The sequence below is a fragment of the Leuciscus leuciscus genome, assembly GCF_965113295.1.
Source record: "Leuciscus leuciscus genome assembly, chromosome: 3".
Lineage (NCBI taxonomy): Eukaryota > Metazoa > Chordata > Actinopteri > Cypriniformes > Leuciscidae > Leuciscus > Leuciscus leuciscus.
Window position 1 is genome coordinate 54,899,667 of NC_138727.1, and position 21,388 is coordinate 54,921,054.

At 42.1% G+C, this 21,388-nt stretch overlaps 2 protein-coding genes across 3 annotated transcripts in view; both read right to left on the reverse strand.

The window, feature by feature from the left end:
* LOC309493773 overlaps positions 1 to 20,737 on the reverse strand; it is a 38,489-nt gene extending 17,752 nt beyond the window's left edge. Inside the window, exons 1-2 of one of the 2 annotated variants that reach the window (XR_014204048.1) lie at positions 19,940 to 20,737; positions 18,265 to 18,803 (exon numbers count right to left, since the gene is read on the reverse strand). Coding sequence is in view for 1 of the 2 variants with exons in the window: in XM_082163013.1 (XP_082019139.1) it covers positions 19,944 to 20,023 (80 nt within the window). In the remaining variant the exon portion in view is untranslated. Of the gene's footprint in view, positions 1 to 18,264; positions 18,804 to 19,939 lie in introns of those variants that run through there. The other variant, XM_082163013.1, reaches the window with a different exon arrangement.
* Positions 344 to 19,988, reverse strand: LOC309493792 (uncharacterized protein). The gene is made up of 2 exons (XM_082163037.1): positions 19,934 to 19,988; positions 344 to 2,482 (listed from the first exon to the last, which is right to left on the reverse strand). Coding segments are annotated over exons 1-2 (933 nt in total). The 5' UTR covers positions 19,936 to 19,988; the 3' UTR covers positions 344 to 1,551.
* Positions 20,738 to 21,388: the final 651 nt, after the last annotated feature.

A 21,388-nucleotide genomic window follows, 5' to 3' on the forward strand; every position in this document is an offset into this window, starting at 1 on the left:
GAAAAATGTCTGTAACCAAACAGTTGATGGACCCCATTGACTTCCATAGTATTTTTTTTTCCTACTATGGAAGTGACTGGGGTCCATCAACTGTTTGGTTACCGACATTTTTCAAAATATCTTCTTTTGTGTTCAGCAGAAAAAATAAATTCATACAGGTTTGAAACAACTTGAGGGTGAATATATGATGACAGAATTTTCATTTTTGGGTGAACTATACCTTTAACACTGGGAGTTTCTGTGTGCCTGTATGCCAAATTTCTATAAATAAATGAAAAAGGAACATAACAGGAAACAAATTGCACATCTAAAATCTTAACATAAATAAAAACATACATAAATATAAAAAATATATATTATTGTACTTTATTATTTTTTCACGTATTATAACAAAAGGCAAATAATGTGGAAAACACAATTTTTTAAATTAAAGAAGAACAACAAAAGGAAACAGGTGTCAGGTTTACAACCTTAAAATAAAAAAAATAAAAAATCCTCAAACTAAGAGCACAGAATCACCAGCACATACATTAAAAACCAGTTGATATAATTTGTACAGGTTCTGAAAGTTAACAGCACAGAGATAGCAACGTCTGCACATGGTTCTCTGTTCTATGCAAAAGACCAAACTCAGTAAATATCATACTAATAAAGTATACAGTGTACAGAAAAGAATATGAGCCCAGAAGATGAACACAATGCGTATAATTACACGTTAAGCGGAATCCTCCCATAGAAAATCGTTAAAGAAAATGATTGATGCTTAGTACATAAAGCCACGTTATGAGTATTCACATTATACATTTTAGAAGAAATGAGTGGTGGCGCTGTTTTGAAAAAACACAGAAGAAAAGTATTCCGGAAGAGAGAAGAGAATGGATGTTGAGTTATTTTAATCATTGGTGTCTGAGAACAGATTTATTTTCACATGTTCTTTATACAGATTATCATTTCTATTAATTTTCCACTGAATTATGCGATCTGAAGAGCGAGTGCTGTTTTCTTCTGTGCGTGTCTGTTATGAGTCAGAGCTCATTCGCTCTAGAGCTGAGAGAATCATACAGATGAAACGTGAAGCCAAATAAATATATGAATACGACGATATATATAGCCTACTCTGTGTGTGTTTTTATGCGGCTCGGGGTATTTTTATAACAATAAAGAATGCCAAATGGGAAACATACGAGATACACGAGGCAAAATGTATTCTCGTTCAGCGCCACCTATCGTGCAGACGTGAATTAGCTGAAGGCAATCAATCATTTTGTGTTCAGTGTGAATGGGCTTTAAGTTGATACAAAACAGTAAAAAGGATAGGGAAATGTAAATAAACATATTACAACACTAAAAAATTTTTTTTTTTAAAAATCTGACTATGACATCAGTATAGTCTATTAGTACAATATTTTTTTATATATTTTTTTTCTGTTAACCTACTTGAATTACTTGTTTTGAAGCACTGACTGTATGTGGAAGTAAATGTGTTTATTTCAAATGAGTTTGTTCTATGTAATAGAATGTTATTTACATGTTTTGTAATGATACAGTATTTTATTTACTTTTATCTTTTTCTTTAGAGCTATATTTTCTTGCCAATAAATAGACTCCAGCACCCGCTGCTACTGCTGCCAGAGCTGCACCTCCTGCTGCTCCTATTACTGCTACTTTCCCAACAGTTAATGCAGTTCCCATCATAGATGCCACTACTCCTGCTCCTGCTGCTCCTCCTCCTGCTGCTGCTCCACCTACTCCTACATATCCTCCCATTGCTCCTACTGCCCCTACTGCTGCTCCTAATCCTCCTCCTACTGCTGCACATTTCTTGAGTAGAAGAGCATTCTGAGTCTTCTTATAGTCCTGTTCTGTGTATCTCTTGTATGCATTCTTTATCCTCAGTGACTCAATCTTTTCCAGAAGCTCAGTGACCTGAGATCGATCTTCATCTTTGTTGTTAAAAACATGATAACGTCCTGAACACTGACCAACTACTGATCGCAGTGTTTCACATTCTCCCAGATATCTCTCTATTGGCTCATGTAACTGATCTCCGTGAGTAAAGAGCACTATTGTGTGATTTGAGAACTTTGATCCAAAATTATTCTGGATCCATTTCACAACTTTACTGTTCTCTGTGAAAGTCTCACCCAGTTTGATCACCAGCAGAAACACATCAACACTATGAAGAGTAAGCATCTTCTCTATTTGAGTTTGAGCGTCTGTGATCTTCACTGATGTATCAGAGAGTCCTACAGTGTCGATCACTGTGATTGTTTGTCCATCCAGCTCTGTTTGTGCTGACTCACAGAATCTGGTCACAGCCTCAGGAGACAAATCTTCTTTAAATGTTTCTCTAACACCTATGATGGTGTTTCCTGAAGCGCTCTTTCCTGATCCAGTCGAGCCCAACAGCATAATACTCATATAAGGAGGTTCTTCCATGCTGTGTCTCCGCATCTTGTCTGTGAATGGAGTAGATTTTTTCCTCTCCATCTATTATGAGGAAACATATTTTGTTAATTAAATTAATGAAACCTGCTGCCTTTTACACAGCTTAAGTATACATACATATATATATATATATATATATATATATATTAGGGCTGGGAATCGATTAAAAAAAATTAACTAATTAATTGCACAATTTCTGTAATTAATTGCAATTAATTGCGCTTCCCCCAAGCTTGTAATCATCAATATTTAAACTTAGAATCACCTAATTAAACAACACAGGAAAAAAAGGGAACAGAAAATAGCCCTATATTAAAATATTAAACATCAATATATCAATATATTATTCTTTTTCAATAATCAATCAACATAATCAATTTAACAGATTATTATTATTATTATTATTTTATTAATTATTAAAACAAAATATAGTCCTACAAAGCTATTATTACCAGAGCATGTGATCAGAGCAGGTCATTTTACCATTGTTGCCCAGCATGGCTATACCAGCTCAGCAAACAGAAGTCAACAGAGAAATTTCACATTACTTGAGTGGACTTTACTTTTCCAGTGCTTAGTACATGATTGAAGCCTTTGGGCCGTTAACGACAGAGCCGCCGACACACACACACACACACACACATACACACACACACACGGAACGGAGAGCTCGCCGCTGCTGGGCCATTAACGACAGAGCGAGCCGACAAACACACACACACACACACACACGGAGCACAGAGCGCGCCGACCGACCGACACACACACACACACACTCACACACACTCACGCACGGAGCACAGAGCGCGACGCACATACAGAGCGGAAAAGACCCGCTCATGAAAGCTGCCCGAGAATGAAACCTGACCGCCGAACATGGAGGGGCGGGACGGCATATTTCGGCCTTTTTAATAGCAGACGCAACAGGAAATCATTAAAACGAGGCAAAAAAAAAAAGTGCTGCGTCAATTGCGTTATTTTTTTTTTACGCGTTAAACATTTCAAATTAATCGCAAAGATTAACGCGTTAATTCCCCCAGCCCTAATATATATATATATATTTATATATATATACTGTATATTTATAAGGGGTGTAACAGTACATGCAGAGGCGAGTCTACATTAAGGTCGAGCCCCAGGCAAAATTAATGAATGAGGCCCTTCTAAAAAAATTTTTTGGTAACATATCTTTGTTACCTAGACATAATTACACAACATACAAGCGCATGCATAAAGCTTACCAAAAAGCACCAGCAAAAGTAATGATTATAAATGTGTCAGGAAAAAAAAATATGAAGGAGACATTTTAATTGTTTATTAATAACTAGTGTTTTCTGAGTCTGTTTCAGCTGCATAGATGAAGTTGACGATGCTGACTCGCCATATTTGCAGTGAACGCGCCTATAGAGAGAAATGCACCTTTCATATGGATTACATAAACAGAGAGTATTTGTTTTGATTTGAATTGGTTTGTTTAAAAGTAGACATTTCAAGCTTTTTTCAATTTATGTCTGTAAGGCAAGTATTCGCTGAGTTCCGGTTCAAATTTGTGATGACGCCGGCGCCTCCATGTCAAGCAGTAAAGTGCGCTATTCTTCAGCTTCCACACTCCGCACAAACACTTGGAGATTAACCTAATAATAGCGCACATTTATCTAGGTTAAAGGTTAGAGTGAGCGGCCATGCCAGACAGAAAAGTCCTCTTCATGTTTAACAAATCAAATCATGCATTATCTACAGTACTGTGAATAAGCGCTGCGCCAGTTTGATTAAGTCGGCTGAGGCGAGGCGGTAAAAGCATAGCCAGCGTAACTAGAGGGGGATGCAGAGATGTTGCTGCGTGTTTATATGAACATTTTCTGATTGTTTAAATTATTAGACCTCAGGGGCCCCCTCAAAATGCGGGGTCTTTGCAGCACCCCTGGGTACATGTATTCGTCCCAAACGTACAGTAAGGACGTCACGGCTCGGTGCATGCAGTCACACAACAAATACATTCAGTTTAGGGCTGGGCGATTTAAATCGCGATATTGTTATGCACATCTCGTCAGTAAAGCCGGTTCCTTGATTAGTAGTAAATCACCATCACCTGCTTTCAGATGGAGCGGCATTTACTACAAAGAACCGTAGTTAACTGACAAGCTGAGCCATATCGCATTAATATCGCGGACGTATCGCCAGCGATAATTAATGCGATATGGCTCAGTTTGTCAGTTAACTACGGCTCTTTGTACACAGCAAAAACTCCAGTGTTAAATTAACACTCCTGGGAGTGTATGAGTCCACACTCAAGAGTGTTGAAGTTAATGAGATAATTAAGTGATTAATTTAGTGATGATTGAACATTATTGAAGACACCTGATGTTGACAAGCAGAATCACTGAAGGAGAAAATCTCAAATTGTAAGTTACCGTTATGACGATCAATGGTTGCTTTAGTTGGACTCTTGACCCATATATTATTAACTTTAGATTTTGTTTGTCTGTTGTTTCTGAATTATAATCGAATTATAATTATAATTATAATTAAAAAAAAAGTGATCTGATGGTGTTGGTTATGTTATGACAATCATCATTTGAACTTGTTCACTGAACTCATTAAAATTCTTCTTTCTGACTTCGATTTATGTTGTTGGTTTGTGAATCTGCATAAATGGCCAGAATTTTTTATATAATATAAAGGATTTCTTAAAAGTTGTTTTAAAAAAAAGATCATTCTTTTAGGCACACACAGATGTCAAGATTCAGTCTATGCATCTCAACAATGGTGAGGAGCAGAATATTCAATTAGGAAAAGTAAATTACATAGACAATTCAGATCATAATTTATTGATACCGCAATGCATGATGGGAGCCATTAATGAGTTGTGATTGGTGGCAGCCACTGCAACATGCTTTATTATTGTCACCATTGTTGAGATTCACAGGCTGATTATTGATGTCTGTGTTTTAAATTAATTTATCTGAAAGTCTTTTGATCAGAACAATGTTTATTAAATATTTTGAATTATAAGTAAAGTACTGATAATCATAGCCTGAAGAATCACTAAACTGCTGCTAATAAGAAAATCCAAACTATCTAAATAAGTTTCCTTTTTTCAGATCACAGCATGATTATGTCAAAACATAACCAACACTATAAGATAACATTTTACTTTGTTCATTTAACTGTTATAAATCAATAACAGCAGACAATATTAAAATATTAAAGTAAACATATAATGGTCTAGAGCCCAACTAAAGCAAACACCCATCACCTTAATGGTAACTTACAATTTGTGATTTTCTTCTTCTGTGATTCTGCTTGTTAACATCAGGTGTCTTCAATAATGCTCAATCATCACTAAATTAATCACTTAATTATCTCATCAGCCCTAAATGCCGCTCCATCTGAAAGCAGGTGATGGTGATTTACTACTAATCAAGGAACCGGCTTTACTGACGAGATGCGCATAACAATATCGCGATTTAAATCGCCCAGCCCTAATTCAGTTACAGGCGATCCAAACTCCAATCCAGAAGGGGACACGCGGCATTGCAATGCTGTTTGATACCAGTAAAATGTGCAGAAGAAGAAGAGACAATCGATCAATCTCTCAACCACTGTTTCAACTGCAGAAAAATATCAATAAAACAGCTTGAGAATAATATCTCACGTATAGCATTACATTTACCACAGGCATTTAGTGTCGACAGCAGGTTAGTTCGCTAGAGAAATGAACTCTAAAGAGGAGCATTTCATATATGCACTGTATAAGCATATTTATTATATTTATTTAACCTGTTAGTTAGGGCTGGGTGATTTAAATCGCGATATTGTTATGCGCATCTCGTCAGTAAAGCCGGTTCCTTGATTAGTAGTAAATCACCATCACCTGCTTTCAGATGAAGCGGCATTTAGGGCTGAGGAGATAATTAAGTGATTAATTTAGTGATGATTGAGCATTATTGAAGACACCTGATGTTAACAAGCAGAATCACAGAAGAAGAAAATCACAAATTGTAAGTTACCATTAAGGCGATGGGTGTTTGCTTTAGTTGGGCTCTTGGCCCTTATATGTTTACTTTAATATTTACTGTTGTTTGTCTGCTGTTATTGATTTATAACAGTAAATGAACAAAGTAAAATATGATCTTATAGTGTTGGTTATGTTTTGACATAATCATGCTGTGATCTGAAAAAGGAAACTTATTGAGATAGTTTGGTTTAACCCTCTGAGGTCGAGAAACGTGCCCACGCGTTTTGCTGGATTTTTTTCAGTTCAGTTCAAAAGAAATTAATTTTGCTCTGTTGACTTTGATATTACAAGCAAGTTTCATACATCAATCGATTCTGTTAAATGTGTATTATTTTTGTGTATACTCACAATAAAAACAAAGTGTGGTGCTTTTTGCCAAATAAAGAAAAATAAACACGAAGCTAGGTTCTGCCTTCTCTCTGTCCGTGTAGTCCATTCCGAAACGCGTCCGAAAATGAATCATAACTCAGCGAATACTTCTCACACAGACACGTGAGTGAGATATGTCTTTATGAAGCTTGAAATCTCTTCTTTTAAATGAAGTAATTTATATAAAACACAAATGTTTTCAACTCATGTAATCCGTTTGAAAGCAAGGAGAGGTACCGTTTTTCCTTCTGCCTCATTATCTTTATAATCAGCTGCGGGCGCCCCGCCCCCGGCGCGATTCACATGTAAATAGTTTAGGTGATCTAGTATACGCCCCCCGATCAATGCCATAAAAACACAGTTTCTATCAGACTTACTGATAGTTCATCGCGTTTTGAGTATGGCACGCTTCTCCGGTAATAAAGACGCCCTTCAGATGATTCTGGACAGCGAGGAAGAATGCACGATACCGGGTTGTTTCCTCAGAGGAAGATTGTAACAGACGACGAACGGCAGCATATTGAAGAGCGAATTCCGGCGAGGACACAATTTCGGAGTAAGTTTTACTTAAAAGTCTTTTGTCTTTTATTTTTCGTGTTCGCATTTATGAGGAAAAAAACAATATTACGTGACAGTTCTCCATTATGGACGCGAGCGCTCTAAGCACTAAAATACTTTCAAACATTCACAGAGACCTCAAAACAGAAAGTACAAATCCTTTCTTTAAAACGAATTTCGTTTTGTATCAATTGTATCTTAATTTTAATAATTTTTTCATTAACAAATTTCCTGGATTTAAAGTAAATATAGGCTATAGCAATCACAACATAAGGTCTGAACTGGAGATCATCATGAACCCGTAGCCTACTCGCCTCACATGTCTAAAAAAAATTTAATATATTTACAGAAAGCTGGTTCTAAACAAAACCATCCAAAACAAAAAAACTATGTAGCCTAATAAATGTGCATTTCTCCGGTGCGTTCACAACATTACAGTCAGGCGAAATATGAAAGACAACATTTTGTTTAGTAGATTTGGGTACAGTTTTTACTGTAGAATATACTGCCACATCAAATAAGCTTTTGTTTAGCAATTTCTATATATAAAATAGCCTACTATTTTTGTCAAAAATAAAGTCATCAACTAAGATGTTAGCTGTTCCAATGTTGGCTATATTCAAAGTAATGAATACATAGATAAAATGTAGGCCTATAATCTTTTTTTTTACAAAGAAAGAGTACACTTGAAATATTGTTGAAATTGTAATTATTGTTGTTGTAACCTTTTTAACTTTGAAATATGTATGATAAAATGTATACTTTAGTTTTTACAAAGAAAGATTACACTTGAATTGTTGTTGTAATTGTAACCTTTTTAATAAAAAAATATATTTACAAGGTAGATGTAAACAAACTATTAAAAGGTAAATATAAGCCTTTTCTTTAAATAATTTTTATTGTGTTTTATTAGTGACAAATTTGGGGAGAGGATAAATATTCCAAACCTGAAAATACAGTATGAGAATTAACTGCACAATTACTAGACATGTTTTCCTTGGATATTATAGGCCAAATTGCAAGCACAATATGTGGAAAAATAAAAAAGAATTGAGATGCTTCCAACTGTTGCTCTTGCATTCTTGTGGCTCAGTGACTCACCTGAATGAAAGGGTCATTAAGTATGCAGGCCCCATTGTCTCCTAAGGTGTGAACCACTAAATATGCATGATCTGTGACGCCCACTCCGCATATTGCCTTTCCAAACAGAAAGTGCTTTGCAAAATTCAAATCAATGTATTGTGTTATGTGAATGATAAGGGCAGGGTGATTTTCACATCATTTTGAAGAAAAAACACTAGGCAATGACATCTATTAGACAAAAGTCTTATTGGCACATATTTAGTATGTGTTTTATGGCCTTATTTCAGAAACTTTAGTTTTTAGTTTTTTCAATAACCACGCATAAACATTATTCTCTCAAAAATGCAGACATGTACATTCTTGTTGCTCACATATTATGGTAGCCCTGTTTGTGCTAAATAGTGTGTAATTTTTTTTTGCCATTAATATGTTTATAAGCAACTGAAAAAAGCACAAATGTCAGGGCATGTCAGAACATCTCAAGGACCCCAAAAACACCTCAGACCCCAGAGGGTTAACTTGTTAGCAGCAGCTTTGTGATTCTTCAGCCTATGATTATCAGTACTTTACTTATAATTCAAAATATTTAATAAACATTGTTCTGATCAAAAGACATTCAGATAAAATCATTTAAAACACAGACATCAATAATCAGCCTGTGAATCTCAACAATGGTGACAATAATAAAGCATGTTGCAGTGGCTGCCACCAATCACAACTCATTAATGGCTCCCATCATGCATTGCGGTATGAATAAATTATGATCTGAATTGTCTATGTAATGTACTTTTCCTAATTGAATATTCTGCTCCTCACCATTGTTGAGATGCATAGACTGAATCTTGAGTCTGTGTGTGCCTAAAAGAATGATTTTTTTTTTTTAAACAACTTTTAAGAAATCCTTTATATTATATCAAAAATTCTGGGCATTTATGCAGATTCACAGTTATGCTGTAACCAACAACATAAATCGAAGTCAGAAAGAAGGATTTTAATGAGTTCAGTGATCAAGTTCAAATGATGATTGTCATAATATAACCAACACCATCAGATCACTTTTTTCTTTGTTCAACTGGCGATTATAATTCAGAAACAACAGACAAACATTGTCTAAAGTTAATAATATATGGGTCAAGAGTCCAACTAAAGCAACCATTGATCGTCATAACGGTGGCTTACAATTTGTGATTTTCTCCTTCAGTGATTCTGCTTGTTAACATCAGGTGTCTTCAATAATGTTCAATCATCACTAAATTAATCACTTAATTATCTCATTAACTTTAACACTCTTGAGTGTGGACTCATACACTCCCAGGAGTGTTAATTTAACACTGGAGTTTTTGCTGTGTACAAAGAGCCGTAGTTAACTGACAAGCTGAGCCATATCGCATTAATTATCGCTGGCGATACGTCCGCGATATTAATGCGATATGGCTCAGCTTGTCAGTTAACTACGGTTCTTTGTAGTAAATGCCGCTTCATCTGAAAGCAGGTGATGGCGATTTACTACTAATCAAGGAACCGGCTTTACTGACGAGATGCGCATAACAATATCGCGATTTAAATCGCCCAGTTTTGATTATTTAATGTATGTTTAAATAAATTTACAAGTAAATTTAACTACAAGTTATGACAGCCACTGTGTAAATGATAAAAATGAATTGGAGTAGAAAATTAACTTTATAATTATATTTAGAAGTTGATGGAAAACCTGCCTTATGTGCAATTTTTTTAATTTATTTTTTTATTATATCTAAAAATAAATAGCAACTGAATTTAAAGGTCCCATGACATGAACTTTTCACTTTCTGAGGTTTTTTAACATTAATATGAGTTCCCCTAGCCTGTATATGGTCCCCAAGTTTCTAAAAATTTCAATCGGTGTAAATCGAGCTTTTGCTATCTTTCTCTGCCTTTGAGAAAATGGAAGCTCATACGCGCTGATCTTGAATCTCCTCCTTATGACGTCATAAGGAGGAAATGTTACCTCCCCTGTCTCTGCTTTGCCCGCCCAGAGAATATTTTCCGCCCATGAGAAAATGCGCTAGGAAGTAGGAACGCACGCGCGCGATTTTAGTTTGTCCACGAGAGATATCATGGCTTTTGAGCGAGCGAAGCATAACAATTGCTCAATAATTGGATGTACAAATGAACACCGAAGGGTCAATACAGAGCTGGGCTTGCTGAACGTCTGAAACTAAAGTCTGGATCACTCTCTTTGGCTCAGCTACACACCTCGGACAAGTAAGTCAACTAATGATTATATAAGTGTGTTGCTTTACTGTTTATGGTTACCTAGATTTTACACATAGAATGTGGCTGTAACATTATCTATGCAGTTTATGTGTGTGAATACACACACTGTAACGCGAGTGTTGTACACGTCTTTGTTATTTGGATAACAGTTTTCCTGTTGGTTATATGGCGCGCGCGATATCCGCATTTCAAGATCGCAGAGCTTGATGTAATTGTAATAAGATAAATACAGACGTTACAGATCTCTCATGAAAAGGCAACAGTAGGTTCGCGTTAGCTACAAGATAATAACTGTAAACCATCCGAATAAAGTACCGTATCCAGACATAATATTTTAAACTAACCATTCGGAAACGTCCTGCTGGAGCCGCTGAGTTGCAACTTCTTCATCCGTTGCTTCTCCATTTGGATCAGATTCTGGGTCAAACTGAAATGCTTGAAAGACTGCGTGTCTTCGTGCCATTGCTATATCCAACGTAAACATGCACGCCACGGTACCGTTGCGCAACATGGTCAAGGCCACACCCACCCTCCACCTCGCGCCACCTTTCTCCTCCTCATTAGTATTTAAAGTTACAGACACCGAAACGGCCCGTTTGAAGGAAGCTCATTCTGGGACTGGCTTGTAGTGGCTATAATTCTGCACCGAGGCTGAATTTTTGGAAAGAGATTTCAGATACAGTACTAGGGACCACTAAGGCCTATATTAAAGCCTACAAAAAGTAGCATGCCATGGGACCTTTAATAATTTGAGCTCTGTTGTTAATTGGTACCTTAAATATTATAGTAATGTGTAATTAAGGGCTCCATATAATTTTTTTAATAATATAATTTATTAACACGTACATATTGGTAAAAAAAACCCAGTTTATTTTAAAAGAAAAAAGAAAAAAAGTAATTTTGTGTTTAGTTTTCTCCCCCTGCTGTACCGAATACTTCAATACTGAGGTACGTACCGAACCGTCATGTTTGTGTACCGTTACACCCCTAATATTATTGGGGGGAAAATAATTAAAGACTGAATTTTAGAAATAAAAGCAAGCAAGTTCATCAAAATGTATTAAAATCCCCAGTTAGCAGTGGTAATATGACTTTGTGTGGTGGCGTTCATCATGTGCATTTTACTAGTTCATCTTTAAACTAGTAAATCTTTAATCGATCAGAAAGAAAATAAGCAGAAGGAAAACGTACTCGGTTACTGACGTAACCTCGGTTCTCTCTAGAAGAGGGAACGAGTACTGCGTAAGATATCTTACGCTAGGGGAAAATCCTTTTTCCGCGAGATATTGAAGCCAAAAATTATCCTTAATTTTGTAATAATGCAAAACGCGTTGCAGCAGCAATGCAGACATAGGCGAGACAGCTCGCGCGCCTATTGGCTGCTCTGCGGCAACTGCAGCAGCCTATCGAGCGAGGCCTGGCGTGACGTCAGACCCAATCAGGGCACTTCGCGCCCGCTGCGTCACGTCCCGCCGAAATGGGCGTGGTCTAGGCCTATAAATATCGCTCGCAGGCAGCTATTATCTGGTTTTTCATCATCGAAGCAACCAGAGCGTGTGCATGCACGGCAAGATACGCAGTACTCGTTCCCTCTTCTAGAGAGAACCGAGGTTACGTTAGTAACCGAGTACGTTCTCTTACGAGAGGTCTCTCGTACTGCGTAAGATATCTTACGCTAGGGGACCCAGTGTAAAACGCCGTGCGTGCTGAGATCTGAAACCAAAGACCCAAGGGCGAAAGCCCGGGGTACATATAGTGCACAAACACTCAGTGAACTCACAGAGAGTCCGGGAAGAAGGAGGGGTGCAGCCTCACTTTTCCACATAAAGTAGCGTCGAAGGGACGCAAATTTCATCATACAGACAGGGCGGGGTACGGCCTGAACAGATGGGAAAAAAAAATGTGGGTCTTACACAGTTTGCCCAGCTTTAAACTGTCGAAAATTGAGCTGTGCTCAGTAAACGCAGCATTCTGAGCTGAACGCATCAGGTCAGATGATACTGGTAGTCTAGACCGACAGCAGCCTGGCCTGCAGGGCGGGAACCTCTAGGTTATAAAACCTTATAAATGTAGACGGGGAGGCCCAGCCTGCCGCCATACAAATATCTTGCAAGGCAATCCCACTCGACCAAGCCCACGAAGAGGCCATGCCTCTTGTGGAATGCGCTCTGACACCCAAAGGGCACTGCATGCCCTTGGAGGCGTATGCCAGCGCTATAGCATCAACTATCCATCTGGATAGGCTCTGTTTCGACGCGGCTAGTCCCTTAGAACGTCCGCTAAACGAAACAAAGAGCTGTTCCGTCTGTCTGAAAACAGACGAGCGAGACACATAAGCTCGTAATGCCCTGACTGGGCAAAGGAGGCTCGCGTCTCTTTCCTCATCAGGGACCGGTAGGGCTGACAGAGAGATAATCTGCGCCCTAAACGGTGTGTTGAGGGATTTTGGAACATAACCGTGCTTAGGTTTGAGTATAACTTTTGAGTCATTGGGCCCAAACTCCATGCACGCCGCGCTCACAGAGAGCGCGTGCAGATCCCCTATGCGCTTCACCGAAGCGAGAGCCAGCAAAAACACCGTTTTGAAAAACAGGTGTTTCAAATCGATTGACTGTAAAGGCTCAAATGGCGCACCTTTCATGGCTTCCAGAACCGTAGAAAGGTCCCATACGGGGACTGAGGGAGGTCTGGGAGGATTCAGTCTCTTAGCTCCTTTAAGGAAGCGGATGACTAAATCGTTCCTTCCTATTGACTGACCAAGCGTTGTTTCTGAGAACGCTGCTATAGCCGCCACATAAACTTTGAGCGTGGAGGGGGCCCTGCCCCCATCCAACAGCTCTTGTAGGAAGGAAAGCACCTCCGTCACATCACAATTTGTGGGTGACACACCACGGGCTGTGCACCAGCCCGAAAACACTGACCATTTCGAAGAATAGAGTCGTCTTGTAGACGGAGCTCTAGCCTGCGTGATCGTGTTTAATACTCCTTTAGGGAGTCCAACATGTACCCGTTGATGGCCCAGACATGAAGGGACCATAGATCCGGGTGAGGATGCCAGATCGAGCCGCGGGCCTGTGAGAGGAGATCTCTCCTCACTGGTACTGGCCACGGGGCAGTACTTGCTAACTGCATCACGGCTGGGAACCAAGGTTGGTTTTTCCAGAACGGTGCTACCAGCAGTACTGAGCATCCTTCTTCCCTGATCCGTTCTATCACCTGAGGCAGGAGAGAGACGGGGGGAAAAGCATAGAGCGGGCGGCGGGGCCACACATGGGCCAGCGCGCTCCTGCTCTTGGAGAAAAATTCTTGACAGTGAGCGTTTTCTTGAGACGCAAACAGGTCCACTTCCGCTCTGCCGAATTTCTTCCACAGCAGTTGGACTGTCTGTGGGTGTAGGGACCATTCGCCTGCCGGAACATTGTTCCTGGACAGTCTGTCTGGTCCTATATTCATGATCCCTGGCACGTGCGCTGCTCTGAGCGAGCGCAGGTTGCACTGAGCCCATACCAGGAGGCGTTCTGCCAGCCTGTACAGTCTCTCGGATCTGATGCCGCCCTGGCGATTTATGTAGGATACCACAGACATGTTGTCCGAGCGGACCAAGACGTGGTGACCTTTTATTTGGGGACAAAAACGCGTCAGCGCGTTGTCTACTGCCAGCATTTCGAGGCAGTTTATGTGCAGGAGCTTCTCCCGTTCTGACCACTGGCCGAAGAACGGTCTGCCCTCGAGCAGCGCTCCCCATCCCGAGGTGGACGCGTCCGTGGACACCACTTTCACCCTCGAGGAAGTCCCCAGGCTTACACCTGATTGGTACCAGTCGTTCGCTTTCCAGGGTTTCAGAGCTGTAACGCATTTCTGATTGACCCTGAGGCGAAGCAAACCGGGTGCCCACGCTTTGCGTGGGACTCGCGCTTTCAGCCAAAACTGCAGCGGGCGCATGCGGAGCAGACCCAGCTGGAGTACTGACGATGCTGAGGCCATGAGACCTAGCATCTTCTGAAATCTTTTGAGCGGGACAGACGCGCCGCAGCGAAAAGAGTTCGCTGTGCGTCGAATGTCTACCGCGCGCTGTTGTGATAGTCGCGCTATCATGGATAGTGAGTCCAGTTCTGTGCCCAGGAAAGATATTTTCTGACTGGGTGACAGGGAGCTCTTCGCCCAATTGACACTCAGACCCAAATCCTCGAGGTGATCGAGTAAAATGGTCGTGTGTTCTATGAGCACTGCGCGAGATTGCGCTAGAATCAGCCAATCGTCCAAATAATTCAGCACTCGCATGCCTCTCATTCTGAGGGGTGCGAGCGCCGCGTCCATGCACTTCGTAAATGTACGGGGTGCTAGGGACAAACCGAACGGCAGGACTGTGTACTGATATGCCTGGCCCTCGAAGGCGAATCTCAAAAATCGCCTGTGACGTGACGCTATCTGTATTTGAAAATACGCGTCTTTCAGATCTATTGACACAAACCAATCTCCTTGGCGAATCTGCACAAGGATTTGCCTGGTCGTGAGCATCCTGAACTGTCGCTTCACAAGCACTTTGTTCAGTTGCCTTAGATCTAGTATGGGTCTGAGACCCCCGTCTTTTTTCGGTACCAGGAAGTATCTGCTGTATAGCCCTCCTTCGCTCTGATCTTGAGAGAGGGGTTCTATGGCCCCTTTTCTCAATAGTTTCGTCACTTCGGCTCGAAGTAGATGTGCTACTTCTGTTTTTACCGTGGTCTCGACGCGCGCCACATAGCGGCGAGGGCGTCGGCGAAACTGCAGCGAATAGCCTCTTTTTATAATGTTCAGCACCCACTTCGAAACCCCGGGCAGCTTTGCCCATGCGTCTGCATGGATAGCTAGGGGTCGAATACGAAGCGCGCTCCGCTCGCTCAGCGATGGAGAAGCTTCTGTGTGCTGTAACACAAGCGTGTCGCTCGTGACATTTGAGGCATGGGGCGCGCTGATGACAGCGGGCAGATTGCCCGCGCTCGACTCCTCTACGGTGGTTAACCGCGAGGGGGAGGGCTGGGCGGTTCCCGTGGGAACTGTCATGTCTATGTGTGGATGTGGGCGCGGGACAGCGGGCACATTTATCACACCGAAAACATCGTTCGCTTGCGTGAAGCGAGTGCACGTTGGTTTCGTTTTTACAGAAACCGTGAGACATGCATAACGTGGTGTTAGTGGGCACTGGGTAGTGGGCACATTCACCATGTTTGAAGCGCAACCGACCTGAGTCGGTTTTATGTGCGCGAGCCCTGTGTGACAGGCTGTGCTTATGTGTAGGGATGGGCACTGGGCAGTGGGCATTCTTACTACACACGAAACACCATCGGCCGTGGCCGGGACACCAGAAAATACGCTCTTTTGGGGATTTATCTGGGTAGCCGTGAAAACGGCATTTGTGTGCAGGCAAGCGGGTGACAGAACCGACTTGTTGGCTGCAGAAAACACTGGAACAGTCACATTTTCTGGAACTGGACGAGCGAATAGCTTTGGTGTGAGTCCGGCCGCAGCGGGACTGGAACACCGTCGTTTTCCTAGCTGTGCTAGGACGACTTCGGGGCCTCGGGCTTCACCGTAACCTTAGGTCGCGGGCCGCGTCCTGCGGGGCGGCGACCGGATGAGCGGGAGCGCGGTCTCGCGCTTCTGGCCTGGCGGCGCTGTGAAGTGGAGGCGGTGGACGGTGGCTGTGGCTGTGAGCTCTGAGCAGACGGTTTCGCACGGCCTGCTGCAGAGCTGGAGCGCTTCGGGAGGAAGTGCTTCATAGCCTGAGACGCTTTCTGTACCTCTGCGAATCTCTCCGCGAAATCTTTGACGGAGGATCCGAAGAGGCCTGCGGCGGAAAGCGGGGCGTCGAGGAACGCGGTGCGCTCAGACTCGGCCATTTCCGAGAGCGTCAGCCATAGATGTCTCTCAGACACGGTGAGAGAAGCCATAGTCCGTCCAATGGCTTGCGCTGCGGACTTAGTAGCACGAAGGGCGAGGTCCGTGGCACTCCTTAAGTCCGGCACGCAGATCGCGTCAGGTCCTTCCTCATCCAGCTTACGGAGGAGATCGGCCTGGAAGATCTGGAGCGTTGCCATGGTATGCAACGCTGACGCAGCTTGCCCGGCGGCGGAGAAAGCGTGGTGGAGCAAGCTCGACGTCGTGCGGCAAGCTTTAGAGGGTAGGGCCGGCTTAGCGCGCCGTCCAGCGGAGGGCGGGCATAAGTGGGCCGCTATCGCCTCTTCAACCGGCGGCAGCGAGAGGTATCCTTTGTTCTTGGCATCGTCAACGGCGGAGAATGCCAAAGAAACAGCAGGACGCACTCTAGCAGAATAGGGGGCGCTCCAGGACTTGGCGACTTCTTCGTGTAACTCAGGAAGAAAAGGCGCCGGTCTGGACACAGGTGAAGCGCGCTCCCCAGGCAGGAAAAATCCATCCAGCCGGTTGTGAGCGGGCTGCTCAGGCGAAGACCACTCGAGGCCGAGGCTCGCCGCGGCCTGTGCGAGTACTCGCATGAGTTCCGTCTCGATGGAAGCTCTCTTGCCTGACGAAGTGCGGGCAGGGGGCGCGGGGTCCTCAGAGCCCGCCCAATCCTCACTGCCTGACGCCAGGATAGAGCAGGAATCATCCTCTCCCAGCAGGGCTTCCTCATCCGCGATATCAACGGAAGCGGCGGCAGACGGCGGCCGCTGTCCGTCAGGAAGCGAAACAGAAGAAGCCGGGGAAGCAAGCGGGCGAACCGGCGAGCTTTGGCGGCTGAGGGAGGGTTCCGGGGCCCGCTGGGCACGGCGCTTTTTACGGCGCGACGCCGCGGCGGGCGGGGGAGCAGTCTCGGTGAAGACGGCTAGGCGAGTCCTCAGAGTCGCCATTGCCATCAGCTCGCAGTGAGGGCATCCGCCGTCAGCGAGCGCGAGAGCTGCATGTTCCTCACCCAGGCAGGAAACGCAGATCACGTGGCGGTCCCCGTCGCTGAGTGTGGCTCTGCACGAGCCGCAGGAAGGCATCTTTAAAAAGACGCTAGCTCTTTTAGAAATGTGTGTCGCGGCGGCGACACACACACACAGAAATACAGTGTAATAAAGAGAAGGATATAAGCGCCGGAAAGCGCAGCAGGAAGGCAGGAAGGCGGCGCGGCCAGCGACTTCAGTGACTCGTCCCGCTGAAGGTGCTCTCTCTCGACGGCGCGGCTCCTAATCCAGCTCCAGCGATGCGTGTGCTTCGCTTGAAGGATGAAAAAATCAGATAATAGCTGCCTGCGAGCGATATTTATAGGCCTAGACCACGCCCATTTCGGCGGGACGTGACGCAGCGGGCGCGAAGTGCCCTGATTGGGTCTGACGTCACGCCAGGCCTCGCTCGATAGGCTGCTGCAGTTGCCGCAGAGCAGCCAATAGGCGCGCGAGCTGTCTCGCCTATGTCTGCATTGCTGCTGCAACGCGTTTTGCATTATTACAAAATTAAGGATAATTTTTGGCTTCAATATCTCGCGGAAAAAGGATTTTCCCCTAGCGTAAGATATCTTACGCAGTACGAGAGACCTCTCGTAAGAGAACCTGTCCTCACTCCTCTGCGTCAAAAACTGAAGCCCGAGCGCCAATATGGCACTAATGGTCTACAGCCGTCAAAATAACGACGAACTCCATTACTTTCACTGGCTTGTCGGATCAAAACAGGCCTACATTTCATTATTTGCATTTTGTAAAAAAGTAGAAATAGTTTTTACTAGCCTACTTTCATTTTTGAGCTCCTAACGCGCCTACACTAACACACTCCTCAACAATACAAAACACGTTACAGGCAGATCACAGTACAGTCACTTGCATTTCATAAGATTATTTTACCATAGCAATTTTTTCATGATGTGATGTTAATCTCATTTAAATAACTTCCAGTGCTAGTTTTGACAGTGTGTGTGTTTAGGCACACCTGGTGTGACGTGCGTAGGTCTATAATCGCTCCGATCACCAACACAACACCAATGTCAACATAATACACAAAACTCAACAAATCTTGGAGCGTCATATACAACTATGACCAATATGAACACTAATAGCTACATGACTGGAGACCCTATAGCCCATTTAACCCTCTACTGCATGAATTTTGATGACACATGATAAAAATTATTTCACATCATTTCCTGGCTCATTTGGGAACATTTTATTGATTTATTGAAAAATGTCCCTCCCCCAACCCCCCCACCCCAAAATATTTTTTTGTTGCCTGAGGGCAACGTTATGCAACAATGGTAAAGAATCATAGAGAAAATGATCATTATACAATTCTCAGAGAGCAATACAAAAATAAAAAAAATTATTAAAAAATGTCAAGAAATCATTTAAGTAAAAAGGGAAAAACACTTAAATAACTCTGACTGGCAATCCAATGGACGAGTCTGGGTTTGGCAGGAAAACGGTACTTGCCTGACTGCATTGTGCCAAGTGTAAAGTTTTGTAGAGGGGGGATTATGGTGTGGGGTTGTTTGGTGGAGGGGGGATTATGGTGTGGGGTTGTTTGGTGGAGGGGGGATTATGGTGTGGGGTTGTTTTTCAGGGGTTGGGCTTTGCCCCTTAGGTCCAGTGAAAGGAACTCCTAATGCTTTAGCATACCAAGACAATTTGGACAATTTCATGCTCCCAACTTTGTGGGAACAGTTTGTAGATGGCCCCTTTCTGTTCTAACATGACTGTGGATGCTGCACATTAGTGTCACTTTGGTGACTTTGGGTGTTCCTGTGCACCCAGGAACCCTACATCTTCCCTACTTGTAACACATTATTTGCCATTGTGAGGTATTGTCCAAGACATCCTTGAAAAGTACCCCTTATCGCATAACGTTGCCCTGAGGCAACAAGAAGAAAAACTGAATTTGTGAACATGCAAAATAAAAATAAATTCACAAAACCTGCCAAAAGGCTTCTCTACACCTTCATACACACACACATATTTTTTATGTACAGTTCATGTCATTTTAAATATGATTACTAAAGCAAATAATCTTGCTTTCATCTCACACCATGTGCTCCTGTGACCATGTGTCAGAAAAGGACGTCCCGCCTTCAAATGGTGCTTGATAGTGACTCCCAAACCTTATTGGACTGTTCTTTGATACTTTTTCAAACATTCTAATTGGTTGCAATCATTTAAAGAAAAATGTACTGAACACAGGGCTTAAGAAAACTTTCCGTTGCCTGGGGGCAACGCTATGCAGTAGAGGGTTAACATCTACTCACCTGTGTGAAGAATCACGATGAGCTCCACCAAGTTTCTCTTCACTTCCTGAAGTTAACAAGCAGGCTTGATCATGAGTCATGACGCACTAAAAGTGAAACTTAAAGTCTTTTTTTTCACTGAATGGTTACCTCTGACAATGACTGGTTATTTCTGACAATGACTGACTGGTTATTTCTGCAGAAGAACCTAAGGACATTTCTGGTGTAGCCTCCACTTGCCTTTGTCGGGATCGGGCGCGTTTTGGACGCGTTTTGGTTCGAGTTTTAGGATATTCGGTTGCACTGGACAGAACATAAATATTCATGAGTTTCCTGTTTCGTGTTAACGCGGCTAGGTAAAACTTAAGCCGCTTCTCAATACCAAGTTCGCAGAGTCTGGACTTCCGTCCTTCCGAGTTTGGACTTGCCAAGTTCGACTCAGAATGACTTCTCGAGGACGGGAGGACGCGATCGAGTCCAGTCATTCTACAAATGGAACGGCAGCGTACTTGATAGCGTCACTCAGCATGCAATAGGCCTGCATGCTTTACTTGAATTAACTTCTTTTTTATTTTCAATATATTAAATATATTAGTATTAAAAAACTAATATGTACCTACTCTGATTATTTTCACTTTAAATGTATAATGAAATTGAATATAATATTAAACAACTGCCTCTTTTTTATTTAAAAAACTATTAAACATATTAATATGTGGTTCAGGTAACATTACCTACTGTGATTATATTTACGTCGTTTAAAATAAAATAAAATATGTGGAAAGAACTGCCTCTTTTCATTAAGAACAATCTAGCAATAAACCCACTCAGCTACAATTTAAATGAAAAGCAGGAAAAACGGTTGAAAGGTGTAAATCAATTGTAAATTAGTGTAGCCTAAATCAAAATGGAACAGCTTGAATTGCCATTGCAATTGCCAGACGTGCCATATAAGCATGTCTCTTCAGCTTTGTATGTTTTTCTAATTATTCTTTCCTCATAAACTGCCCATATACTTATGTGGACTTAGTAATAGTTAGGTATATCCAAATGAAAAGTAATAATACAAATTTATTATAATGTATCATAGGCAACTTATCAACAGACTACATAAAGTACTAACTCACAAAAAGTTATGTGAACTATTGTAGGGATGTCATGAGACTACATTAGATTTTTCAGTGTACCAAATAAACTGACAAGTAGGCTACAATAGAGGTCTGACAGTTAATAACATTAAATTAACTATAGTTTACACTTCACACACCTTTTATTTGTTTTTGTGGTGCTCAAATAAGTTGATAGTTTCTTTACCATCTTTATATAGTTAGGTGCACATCATATTACTGCATTAATACAAATAGGACATTTAATGTCTATAATAATCATATAGGCTACAACTTTTAGACTCTGGGATGAATGTTGTGCTAGAGCTTATCAATAAATGAATGAAACCCAAATTGAGT